This window comes from Diadema antillarum, unplaced genomic scaffold (assembly GCF_040938485.1).
Source record: "Diadema antillarum isolate AM-2024a unplaced genomic scaffold, OU_Dant_1.0 scf00000089, whole genome shotgun sequence".
NCBI lineage: Eukaryota > Metazoa > Echinodermata > Echinoidea > Diadematoida > Diadematidae > Diadema > Diadema antillarum.
The window spans coordinates 89,926-103,771 of NW_027270978.1; the positions used below are offsets into that span (position 1 = coordinate 89,926).

A 13,846-nucleotide genomic window follows, 5' to 3' on the forward strand; every position below is an offset into this window, starting at 1 on the left:
TCAAAACAAAGTCATAAACTAATGCCAATGTCTACTCTTTTAATCTATTACCTTTAACCCTGTGATGACGGGCTGATATTGCTACAAGTCAGTACAACGCGCATTTCCCATAGACACCTGCCCAAATAGACTTGGGACTCTTCCTCAACGGATTTTAAAGTGTTTTGCCTGGGCCCATTGACAAGTTATGATGTACTGTGTAGAACTGTGTGCCAAGGTGATTGATATGCCTTAACCAGTACAGATGTATACAACCATGCAGGTGCACACATCATAGAATAAATTAGACTCTAAAATGGATTACTATCACCTCTTCAAGGTATTATGATATATTTTAAGTTCCCTTGAAGATGATATTCCCAGAAACAATAATCCCACCCACTTTTTTGTGATATGACAATCCATTATAAGTACATATTATTATAATTGTTTTGGTGTAAGTTATCATGGTTGCCCTATGAGTCACCCTATTGATATTTCAGTCAGGAGTGATACTCAGTGTGTAGGGAGTCATTGTCTTTTTTCCTGCAAAGAGATAACATTTTGACCCATGTGATGTAGATAAGATGTCATAAGTTGACCTGTATGAGTTGATCTCCTCCAAGTCAAGGACTGACCAAGTGTATACATGGTCATAACAGTCCAGACTTTGTTCCTTTGTTTCAATGGATTTATTGGTAGTTGATTTCCGTGGGCATTTTTTTTTTTCTAATTATCAAAGCACCATGTCATTGAACATAAAGTAGAATTTAATTGAATTTTCTGTGTGATTTACAGGTAAGTATGACCTTTTGTCTTGTGGCCAATTTTTCTGGAATGGTAATGTGCCAAAAACAAGATTTAGAGTTAGAATTACAGTGATTGAGTACACCAAAGTACTGTAAAACAAAAAACATTTACAGCATAAAACTTTTGCAAATTGGAAATTACTCACTCACCATGAAATTTTCATGAATTGCTGACCATGAAAAAATTACAGGTATACTACATAAGCATGCATTATGCAGACAAAAAACTTTTGTGCACATTTCAGTTTCCTGAGTCTTAGCTCTGTGCAAAATTTGCAAAAGTTTCATGCATGTGAAAATTTCTGGTTCTACAGTAGTTTCATGATACATAACACTTTTACTCTCTTTCATTAGGAACCATGTTTATTGCAAACCGTGTAGCGATATGATTTTGACCCATCAGATTCCAGTAACCATATTCCTGTAGTTTGGTTTTGGATCTATATTATAATCATTGTATGTTTTTTCGCCAGTATTCTGTAAGGTAGAGTAGAAGCTTCTCTTTTATTGGAATCCTGTTTTGGTCATATTCATACTATTGCTCATTTAAGTTGTAGAAAATCATAAAATTTTCAAACTGATCCTAAAACTAGAAACATATTTTAGAAAGCTATAGTTTATGTTGCTATGCCATAAAAGAAAAACTTCTTTTGATTTTGTGCTGATATAACCAATTGTCCATATCTATTGATTCTTTCTCCAATTGAAGGTGCAACTCAGTGGTTGCACAGTTAATATGATAAGACAATGATTTGTGCAACAAAATTCCCCAAGGACTTAATGGGTTTAAAATACACATTTATGTATTGTGATATGGGGATTCTTGTTTTTACCTTGCAGGAGCACTGGATATGCGATCCATTTGAGGCGAAGAAACTGGAAAATGGCGATATCGTCGCCAGAGGAACTCAGGTAAGGGCCACTGTAGAGAGTCTCCTATGTCTGTAACCATAGCAACCAGTTGGGGCAATCCTTCAAAGATGCTAGGCTATGTGTTTCAAGGGTGTGTACAGTTCTGGTCGAGGTGAGGATTTAGCTTTTAACATTTTGTGAGATATTCAGAAACCACTCTATGAGATGTCAAAGAGCATGTAATTCTAAAGGGTATCAAAAGTTTATTTGATGAAAACCGGTTTTGAAATGGCTGAGATATCAAAAAACAAGCTGAAACAAAGAGATCATAATAAAGTTGTGGCATGTCGCCTTTTATTATTATCACTTTTTTGGATATCTCAGCCATTTCAAAACCGATTTTCATCAAATAAACATTAAATCCTTCTTAAAATTACATGCTCTTTCATATTTCATACGAGGTTTCTCATTATCTCACTTAGAAATGTTCAAAACATGAATCCCTTACCTCAACCAGTACTGTACAGTCCCTTTCATGTTACTGTGTAAAGTGGGTATCTTGTTGGCTTAGAGACTATAGGTAGCAACCTGGTGGTGACTTGAGTCTCGCTGTTCACGGAATAGTCGTGGAGATGTCTTTGTGACATCTCTTGGAGACCAGCCTGGTCTGCAGGGAGTTCGGAGAGAATCAAACATGTTTGATTTTTGTGAGAGACTTTTTCCAGTCTCCAGCTGGTCTTGGAGACATCTCCACAATGTCTCCTTAGTCACACCCAAGTCGTGGAGACTAATTTTCTCAGGGTGGTCCCGAGAGTTGCAGAGACTCATTTGCTACCTACCAGAGATTTCTTGGAGACGTCGCGGCGACGTCTCTGTGACTTTCAGATGAATAGATTTGGAAATGTCTCTGAAGCTGCCCAAGGTCCTGTTTCATAAAGTTTGTTATCAGTAACAACTGCCACATTTTTATGACAAATTTGCTCTTAGTCAATCAGATGCAAGGATTTCAGTAGCTTATGGCAACTATTGTAACTTGTTATTCACGACAAGTTTTCGTGGGGGCCTTGGAGTCGCCTTCTTGGTGAGAGCGCAAGCCATTTTGTTGGTTTTTCAAGTCACATGAGTCACGGCGATGTCCCCTCCAGTAGGATAGGCCCTTCAGATAGTGTCAAAACAGTTGGTGCAACATCTTCCTCATTTTCTCATCTCTCACCCTTGCAAGGAGAATTGACCCAGTAATCATACAAGTGAATAGAATTGGATTTGTTATGTGTCAGCATTTTCAAGGGCTGAAAATGTTTCATAGACTGAAACAGACAGATGTTTGGATCCTCTCTTCTGATAAAGATTATATTATTCATATCTACATCAAGTTTCTCTTCTACCAATTTCTTTTCAAGGCCAAACTTGCATGCGTATTTATAATATCAAATTTGAATGATTAATTGTATTGTGCACTGTAGGTCAGGCCATGGTTGATAAGATCATGACAGTCAATATCTGTTGTCCATCGCTGTTTTGTTTATTTATTGATAACCTTACCCCTTGAGAAGACTGAGTTTTATTTTGCCTTGATATCTAAAGGGAGGATAGTGCACTTAATGTTGATAACATTGTCAGTGCAGCTAGCAGCCTCATACCAGAAACCAAAATGGTGGCAAGTATGAAGTGTAACTGTGGAACACAGGAAGGAGCCCCTGGCATGCAAGGGCATGGTGCTAAACTTATGAACTTGTTGATAATCAGCATGAAACATATGGAAGAATGGGGAACGTCTGCCAAGCCTTTGGAAACCAACATCCTCTGACTTCTGTGGGAGGTATGGAGGCACGACTATCCTGTTTTTACCTCAGAGAATAGACCTACAGTGGGCTGACCTGGTGTACAGGGGAAGGCTCAATCTTCTGCACCTAACTGCTGTTCAAACTAAGGGCAAAGTGAGCAATCAGAGCAAGGAGCCCCTTTTGCACAATAGTGCACCATGCTCCACTAGGCTTACCTTGTATACCAGGAAATAATGAGTGCATTATCAAACACAGGAACAAGCTCCTTGCATGCAAGCACATACACAATGCTGTTTTTTTTTTGTGTGTGTGTAAACTGTTGATATTATCTTAATACAGATCAAAGGGTGGAGTAATCCTGCTATAAGCCATAAAGTTCAACATTTCTTTCACTTTCTTTGGTGAGAATATGTTGACTTTTGGCTCTATTGCATTAAACTTCAGAGGATCGTCCTACAATTGGTTGACCTGGTACACAGGGAAAGGATGTATTATGCTGATTGCTGTTAAAACTTTAGGGGTGAGGTTTGAACATAGGAACTAGCTCCTTACACATTAAGTACCCAATAGCACTTTGTTTTTTGATCTGCTGATACCACCATAACACATATCAACGGTTCAGGCACTGCTGCCAAACCTTTCAAAATTCAGTATCCCTTTTATATTCCTAGTGAGATGGTAGGGCAAGTAGCTGCTTATTTTATAATAAAAGAAGGAATTTGCCTATTATGCAAAAGACAAATAACCCAGTGCACAGAGCACTGATACCAAGGCTACCATATGTGCCTGAGTGCTGTTCAAACTGTGTAGGCAAAGTTCAAATACAGGAACAAGTACCGTGGCGAACATAATAAGCAAAACAAACAACATTTAGTATAAGCAAATAACACTTTAATAGTTTCATGACCTGCCGATACCTTTGTGACTCAGATCAAAGATTGGGTACTTCTGCCAAGCCATAGGAGGGCAACTGCGACAGTCTCGTCTATGCCTCTGAGGATTGACTGACTGTGGGATGACCTCGTCAATCTCAGAAGGGGATGTGTGCTGGGCTGCCGTTCAAACAGCATAGGAACCAAGATCAAGTCTGGGCCAGTTAGCCCCATTGTTTGAGGCAGCTGACTCCATGATGAACTCTAACTAAAGATGTTCTTTTTACTTTCTATTCAAAAACCAACACTCCGTGCAGTGTTACAACAACAGATGTTTCGAGGGAAGCCTTAGATCACTCATTTTCCAGGTCCTGTCTTCTCTTGGGTCCGTCTTGTTTGTTTGGCTAGTCATGGTTTCACATGAGTGTGCCATTTTTCTGTCACATGAATCTCTTCCATATTGTGATAATGTCATGAATATCATATATATATATATATATATATATATATATATATATGTATGTATATATATATATATATATATATATATATATGAGCTGTGACATGAGAAAAGGGCCCTTAGCGCTGTAGCGCACAAATGCCATTAAACGGCGTGGACAAACCAATACGTGCGCAAAAAAAAAAAAATGAACTACTCTGCAAAAGTGGATATTTTCGCGCAACTAATTTTTCGCGCTTGGCCGGGTAAGAAGAGTTTCGTGTGTTTTTAATTCCGCGGAATAAAGACATGACGCACAGAAACATATGGCTAGCAAAAATATTCGCGTGCTTTTATTTTCGCGGTAGTTTCTGGTTGCGCGAAATGCGCGAAAATTTCCACTTTTACAGGAGTAGCTAGCTGTGTGCAAATGCATAGGAGCATCAAAAGTGGCAGTATTTGGGCAGAACATCCTCTTTTAATCATCATAATTTAGGCACTAAGGAGTAGAATTTCAGAAAACGGTTTGCATATATATATCTAAATACGTCAAAATTCATTCTACAATGTGGTGGTAAAAACTCAATTTCGGTATTTTATGCTCTAAGGGCTCTTTTCTCGTATCATGGCCCATATATATACCGGTATAAATTATACTAGGTGTTACAAAAAAACATTTCCCCACTTTTGATCCTTAATAATTCGAAAACTAGATATCATATAACATTATCATTGATATGAGTAATTGCTGAGAAGTGTACAGTTTTTTTGGAGGTGCTTTGAATAGGAGAGCGTGAATCAGTTTCATTAAATCCATGATTAATGTTAAAGTTAAGTTCCAGATTTTGGCCAAATTTGTACCCTCTGTACAAAAACTGAACTTTACACAGGAACCAATGATGTGTATGTGAGTGTGTGCTTACAATGACCCTGAATAATAGACATGAATACCACGAATACCACCTTTTCAGAGTTCTGCTGACTAGGCTTCTGTTTTCTTGCTCCAAGGCACATGAATGCCTTATTAATAATTCATGAATGATTGCCCTGGGCACTGCTAGTCTGAATTCATGGTGATGGGTAAAATGCATACATTGCACATGAAAGAAGTAAGCACATGTTTTCATGTGCTTGCATACACTACATTTCAGGATGAATATAGACTAGCTGTGATAGTGAAATTTTTCATGAATATGTAATAGAGCATTCAAACCCTGGCCATTGTTCAGGACCATTGTCTGGGTGTTAATCACACACTCCCATACACACCAATTGACCCCTGTGCAAAATAAAAATTTTGTACAGAGGGTTGAAAATAGAGCAAACTCTGAAACCTAACTTAAAAAGAAATCCTGAATTTCATGAAACTGATTTATGCTTTCATTTTCAAATTACCTCCAACAAAATTGTACACTATTCAGCTGTTGCCCATATATAGATAGATAGATAGATAGATATAGATAGATAGATAGATAGATAGATAGATAGATAGATAGATAGATAGATAGATAGATAACAGGCAGGATTTCTTTATTAAATTGATAACAGTGGATAGTATACGAATACAAGACCTTTCGAGGGTTTGGCAAAAACTATTAGTTAATGAAGAGGCAGAGATAGTAACTTTCCAGAGGGCAACTTGTCAACAAGTTTACTTACTATATCTGAGACTTGGCGATGGTATAGTCAATTTGTTATAACGTACAATGATAAAGTGAAATATAAGTTACCACTTATACCTCTGAATGCTCATAGCTTCCTAGAGCGAAGAGAGACATATTTGTTGTATATCCCTCATGAGCATCTGAAATGCCTTTGTAGGCTAATTCACAAAGCCTGCATTGTTTTCTTGCTGTAGTGTTCACCATTTTGGTTCTGAGCTCCAGTGTAGAACTGTGAGAGGAGGTCTATAGGGCTTTATTATCCAGGTCATCATCAACTTTGGCTTTTATTTCCTTTTACAAAATCATGAATGCAGAAATCCTGTATCTGAATAGTTTCTCTGTGTTTTTCCTGTCGTTTCTTTTGTTGAATTTAATAATTCTTCCACATTTCGTAGGTCAAAACGAGGATAGTTGTCAGCCATTTCACCGCTCTCGCTACTGGAAGCGGCCATTTTGTCGATTGAGCTGGATTGTATTGCTCGCGCGCTGTGCCGGCGCATGCTACGCGCCCTGCAAAAGTGTAAGAAATGTAGATATTGATTTCAGCATCAGTGATCATGGGGTAATCTTGGATTCCAAAATGTACTACCAGTATATTATGACAAATAGGATATCATCTCTCACTCTCATAAATTTCTAGTGAAACCCTCCCTTTTTCATGCTCTGTACAATCATAATACCAAACATTGCACATGAGGGGTATGATATCAAAGTATTTGATTGATGAAACTGGCAAGGAGATTTGAGCTTATGAGCCTTTTGAGGTTGAGCTTGTAGCACAGATGAGTCTCAATGGCCTTGTAGAGTAGTTGTGTGCATGCCTGAGTAATATCACTGGTTCTAAAGGTATCATAATTTGTCACCAGCATGAAAAAAAAAAAGACAATTTGAGAAGGGTTAATAGTTTTTATAACTATTTTTTTTTCTTCGTCAGTGGTGTAAGAACAGAAGACTCAATGATTCGTTCTAACAGCAAAAATTGTATTTTTCATTCCCCCTCTGCATCCCAGGATATGAAGTGTGTTGGAATTCAGTAAGTATATTCACAGCTTGACTTCTTTGTGATGGCACTTTAATATTCCCAAAGTAGTGTCATCAAATGGTTCTTATCTGAAATGCAGTGGTACTCTCATAACTTAAAATCATAATTATGTTTCTGACAGTACTACATGACAGGAAATCATATTTCATACTTTTTTTGTGCTTTGATTTGATAAGATTTATTGAGCAAAGTTCTAAACAATATATCCACAGACATAAGTTGATACATGACTTGACATAAGATTTGTGACCCTTCAAGTCAAAAGAAGCTACAAATTACTGGCACCATAATCAGAAAAAAATCAGAAAAAATCAGATTTTAGTCGAGGTACCAAGAAAAGTTCAACATTAGTTCTTTAGAATCTGTAGAATCTTTAGAATTTTGTCTACTATTAGCTAAAATTTCAAGACGTGTATACTAGAAAAGTGTGAATTATAATTTGTCAAAGGCATTTTTTTTTTTCCTTGTCCATTTGGGTTTCATAGCCTGAGCAAGGGCTTTGTGCTGTGAGTTCATAAGCTCCACGCATACAAATTTCTTGAAGCTGATTGCCCAGCTAACAATTGGGTGTTTTTCTGAACGTTCTTGAAACATTCCAGATTCATTAATTGGACAGTTTGTCAAAACATTTTCAGAATGTCTTTTTGTGGAAGGTTTTTGACGTATTTGAAATGTTCAAATGGATGTTAACAAGAAAAAACAGTAAAAAACCTTTCAACATTTTTAAGAACCTGCTGAGAACCTTTTGGACATTATAGATGTCAGAAAAGCTTTTAAGAATATTCAAAATGTTCTGTGGACATTCTGTGGATGACCAGAAAACCTTTAAAAACTGCCTAGAATGTTCAAAAAAAGTTTTATTAATAGAGGTTGTAAAAAGTCTTATGACCCTTTCCAGAATGTTTAGAGAACATTTCATATTCGTCTAGAACGTTCAGAAAACCTTGTATGAACATCTAATGTGTATTTTTTATTGGGCATTAAAAAAAAGTATAGTTATACGTTTATACAGGCACAACCTTGAAACTAATGTACCCTAATCCTAATCCTATATAATCTTATCCTACTCTGTTCCTAATGTCCTACCAACTATACCTGCTACATCCTATTCCCAGTTGATGTGTTTGTGTCACATTCTTTTAAATACTAGCAAAAATGTTGTAATGCGTGAAGACATGGTTACTAAAATTGAATCACACATACCTTAATTAGGCCTACTATGATATGAAAATACCTCTTCATAACAGATTTTGAAATTTTGAATAACTGAACAATAACATAACTACAATTTCTAACACAGTTCAAAAGTTTGAACTCAACATATATCTTTAGATTTCAGTGTCTTTATCTATTTTCACTAGTTTTCAAATTTTAGATTTTCTTACGTGAATTTCCATAAATATGCCTGAATATTCATGACATAAATCGAACCAATGACGAAGACATAGTGGACCTAACAAAAACATTCTTTTTTAATCCATTAAAGGTGAAGACATAGCAGTCTTAATAAAAAACTATTTTTGGACGTTCATAAATGATGAACATGTAGCAGACATAATAAAAACATTTTGTAATGTCCACTGACGTTTTTAAAACGTTTTCCAAAAAACCTGTGCTTTGCAGTAAATGCTAAGTCCAAACTTTGACGCTATATGTACATTTTAAAAACGTCCATATTAGACGAAGATGTACCTCAAGAAACCTCAAAGAAAAATTTGAGGAAACATTCTGAAAATGTTATGTGTTTGCTGGTTTGGCTGGTGATTACGTATCCCCTCAAATTGTTCATAAACCAAGTTCAAGTCAAAGATATGATAGATTGTAAACTTGAGTGATAGATTATTTCTGTTGAAGAGAGTCGTGGATTGCAGAATGGTTACAGTTAACAAGAGATATAGCATCTCCCTTGTCAGCTGACCAGACCTGATCCCCATGGTGCAACAGCTGGAAATGTGTGACTGTAGGTGTACATGCATCATTTTCGACATTTTTACTCTCAGTTAATATGATTTTATTGAATATCTGTATAAATAAATGCATGAACACAAATTAAGTATACTTTCTTAGAGTATGTAATTATGATCATGATTTAATCTTTGAAAAAAAAAAGTGCCAGTAGTTTTTAGTTAGGATTGCATGTGACTACCATCTTGAAGATGGTCTGGAAATCAGTTGATTTTTACACTTAACAATAAAACAAAATTTGACTGTTTGATTTATTTATTAAAGGCCTCGGCAGTAAACTCAAGGATCATAGGATTTTAATATCATTATGTTTAATGAATACAGTATGTCCTTTTTTTCCAGCAATTTGAATATATAGTTGTTTTTTTTATGTATTTCACCACAGTGATCTTCCATGTTGCATTTGCATGACTTTTATGGTTTATCTTACAATGGAGAAACTGAAATTACATACATAATCATTGCTCTGGAATTCCCTAGGTACATAGAAGCCATAAGAAGACTGATCAAGAAAGGAGTGCGACTGCTGCGAACTATTCACATGACATTTGTACCAGGTATCAAAGAGACCTTAAAGGCAGAAACTGTCTTTCATGACATTATTTCCAGTCTGTAATTCATTTGTAAATATTATTGATATACCTTGCAGGACACAATTCATCATATAAAAGTTGTCCTCTTATGATTTGATTATTATACAAAGATTCAATATTCATTCAGTAGAAAATTATTTTGAAGAGAAGTATAACCAGAGGTCTCACATATGAAAAGGGAATCAGACAGACCAAGGGAATACTTTCCCCTTCAAAAAGAAGAAGAAGAAGAAGAAGAAATAACAATAGTTAAAGAAAAAAAGTCATTAAGAATTAGATCTTATTTTCTGTTGAATTATTGCTGTTGTTGTTGTTGGGGGGGGGGGGGGGGTCTGGGGCACGATGACATTGGCACAATGCAGCACTTTAGTACCAGCACTTCTATAGTAATAAAATATTCACATTTGAGGGGTTTAAACTGACTTGTGTACATCCTCCATGCAGTGTCTTTGTATGAGTTTTTATACTTGGTGACTGGAGCTTTGCTTTCACTTCGCTGCAGATGAGGAGATCGGAGGTTTCCTGGGCATGCAGCTCTTTGTCAAGACACCTGAGTTTAAAGCCCTCAATATGGGCTTTGGCCTGGATGAAGGTTAGTGACAAAAAAAACAAACAAACAAAAAACAAACTTTAATATTTACATTGAATGAGAAAATAAAAAGCATGAGAATGTATACATGTAGATGCTTTCGAAACACTTAACCTGTCAACATTCTTGCTTCTGCCTACTTTGAATACACAAAAAGAGGGAATAGCACCCCAATTTTGCTGTAAATAAGGATGAGAATCTTTAGAAGGTCTGTGTTAAGGATTATACCTCATATATTTTTGTATGAACATATTAAAGTATTTATCTACAATGTATCATATGTCAGGCGTCATATCCACTAGACAACCAAGCTTTTGCCTGATAGCCAGTGATGGTTCTAATCCCTTATAGCAGCAGGTACCTTGAACCTTGAACCTTGAACCTTGAACCTTGAACCCTGAACCTTGAAAGAGTACTCTCCCAAAAAGCGAAGATGCTGTCCTGGAGAGGGATGTGCTGTGCAGTGTACTGTGGCATGTGCCTGTGGTGATTTGAGCTCAGGTGCATCTTTATACAGCATATTCATCCAAATTAATGATTCTTGCATCAATTTGTTTTTATTTGTCATGTTGTGACTCACTTCCTTGACTCATTCTTCATTCATTGTTAGGTTTGGCAAATCCTACAGACAAGTTCACCTTATTCTATGGGGAACGAGCTACCTGGTGTAAGTAAAGAACATATCTATTGAAGTTTTATGGGATATTAAGAGATTGAATAAAGTACAAGTTGTTTGTTAATATATTCATTATGCATATGAGTTGTTACATCAATCTACTTTTCCTTTGATGGACTTATCTAAGCACAGAGAGACTTGATGATCACTTCTGGAAAACTTTAAATGGTGAAGTGTTAGCGATGTGGAGATTTTCATGCATTTTGTGCAACATGAATCTTACACAGAAATAGAAAGATGCAAACCTTTTTGTTCATTGTATGTAATACTAGTTTATGTTTTGATTCTGGAGAATCAAAAATACACAAAATTTATTGTACAAAAATTACTCACTCCAAAAATTTCTGCTTTGAAAATATTATAATGAATACTTTTATGAATACTTTTGTGTAGGCTAATAGTCAAACTCCAGTTGTGCACAATGAGATTATCTGCATTTTAGAGATCTGAAAAAGAATTGCAGCCATACTTGTGCATACAAACATACTATCTATCATGATATAGAGTGTGATGAAAGGATATTTTTGACTACTAGTGACAAATTGCCATGCTGCAAGCTCTACCATGAAGAGAACATGGCAATCACCATATTGTTCAATGAAATGTTGTCTCAAGTTACACATGCTGTAGTCTGCTCATGATAAATAGTTAGTAGTTGTGAAGTTTCAAAGTTCATACTTTCAGATAATGATTTCTTGATATTAGATTATAAGTGTAAATGAATGCTTCCAACATGATTTTTTTTTTCCAAAGCAGTTATTGTTAGACAGAATGTGGTGGATAAATGAATTAGAATTTTTTTTTTAAATATTCACATGATTGGAATACTTGATAGACAAGAAGATATAAATGATGACTTTGTTGACCTCTGTTGATTGATTTGTTGACTACAATGACTTTGAACAATACGTTCTTGTTTCAATATAGGGATTGATGTTGTATGCACCGGAGACCCTGGTCATGCCCTCATGTTTGTTGAAAACACTGCTGCAGACAAGGCTGTGAGTCTAACTCCCAGAATTTTCTTGTATAATTTTACTTGTATATGCATTTCTACCCACCTCAAATGGCAGAAGCTAAGATTTATTCAGTTTATATTGGACAGCTACTTTTTAGTTTGGCATATTATTCATCAGAGATTTTAAGCAGAGAATCTTGCTACTGAAATTTCCTCTGGCAGTTATTACATCTATGTGTCCACTTGCCAAAAATTTTGATTATATCTATTTCTTTTATAGAAAGATGTGTAAATTCTGATGAGCTTCATTTACTGTAAACTCGTTCTGCATGTTTGTAATAGTGAAATCAGTACTGTTGGCTTCTTTCTTAACATTCTTTATTCATAAAGTTATATGAAGAATGAAGATTTAACTGTATCAGTGACTTTCACTGCTTCCGTGGTTTGTCAGTTTTTTTGTAGTTGTTTCTAATTTGTATGATTTTTTCACCTTTATCCCAAATCCATCATGGTTTTCAGCGCAGAGTAATGGATGCCTTCCTTGATTTCAGAAATGAGGAGAAGAAGAGGTGAGTAAAAATCCATTCAGTTCAGTTCAGTTCAATTCAATTCAATTCAATTCAATTCAATTTGATTTGATTCAGATCAGTTCAGTTCAATTGAATTGAATTCAGTTCAATTCAATTCAGTTCACTTCAATTCAATTTAATTTGATTCAATTCAGTCCAGTTCAATTCAGTTCAATTTAATTCAATTCAATTCAGTTCAATTCAATTGTGCTTTATTTCCATCAAACAAAAGGTAATACACTTGTTCATATGTGCTTGTATGCAGAGTATCTATTTCATAAATCACATTGCTTAATGTTAACAATTTATAAGAAATGCAAATCATGAAGTTTGATATGAAACATATGAATGAATGAATATGTAATGACAGAAACAATACATAATATGCAATGGTGACAAGTAAATATAGCGATGGAATAGAGTAATCTACTGAAAAGAGGAGCTTGTGAAACATCTACAATCACAGAATCATGTTCATAGTGCTGCCTTTGCATAGTGTGAGTGCATGATTACAGTATCTTCTTTTTGACACCCCTCACCAAGAAAAAAGATGACTAAGCTGTCTGTTAATCATTTGGTAGAGGTGTCAATCTCTGATAGCAAAATTACAGTGCTAAAGCAGTACTGCACTCTTCTCCATTTGAATACAAATTAAAACATCTGAGAACAAACTCTGAATCAATTTTTCATAATTTTGATCAATGCTCAGATGGCTGAGAATAATTCGCAGCGCACAGCAATTGAGATTGAAAACAGAGAATCTACGAGACATAACAGTGTTGTCTGTCATTTTCTTAATTAGTGACATGTTTGTTTGTCTGTTTTTTATTTTGTTGTGTGTTTTTTTTTTTTTTTTTTTAGATTGAAAACAGTCTTGGAGACATAACAATGTTGAGTGCTTTTATTTTTTTTCTCTTGTTAGCAGCACACGAGTGCATTCTTTTGGTTCTTTGCAGATTGAAAGGAGATAAACATGGAGACATAATATATTGTAATCTGCCATTTTGTTTTTGTAAGCAGCAAATTGATATCATGTATTTTGTTATATTGTCTGT

At 35.5% G+C, this 13,846-nt stretch overlaps 1 protein-coding gene across 1 annotated transcript in view; it reads left to right on the forward strand.

Moving 5' to 3' along the window:
- LOC139718138 (aminoacylase-1-like) overlaps positions 1 to 13,846 on the forward strand; it is a 31,672-nt gene that overhangs the window by 12,252 nt on the left and 5,574 nt on the right. The window contains exons 4-10 of the mRNA XM_071629622.1: positions 1,629 to 1,700; positions 7,410 to 7,432; positions 9,887 to 9,963; positions 10,502 to 10,591; positions 11,199 to 11,255; positions 12,192 to 12,265; positions 12,742 to 12,791. Of these exons, the coding sequence (XP_071485723.1) occupies positions 1,629 to 1,700; positions 7,410 to 7,432; positions 9,887 to 9,963; positions 10,502 to 10,591; positions 11,199 to 11,255; positions 12,192 to 12,265; positions 12,742 to 12,791 (443 nt within the window). The remainder of the gene's footprint in view (positions 1 to 1,628; positions 1,701 to 7,409; positions 7,433 to 9,886; positions 9,964 to 10,501; positions 10,592 to 11,198; positions 11,256 to 12,191; positions 12,266 to 12,741; positions 12,792 to 13,846) is intronic.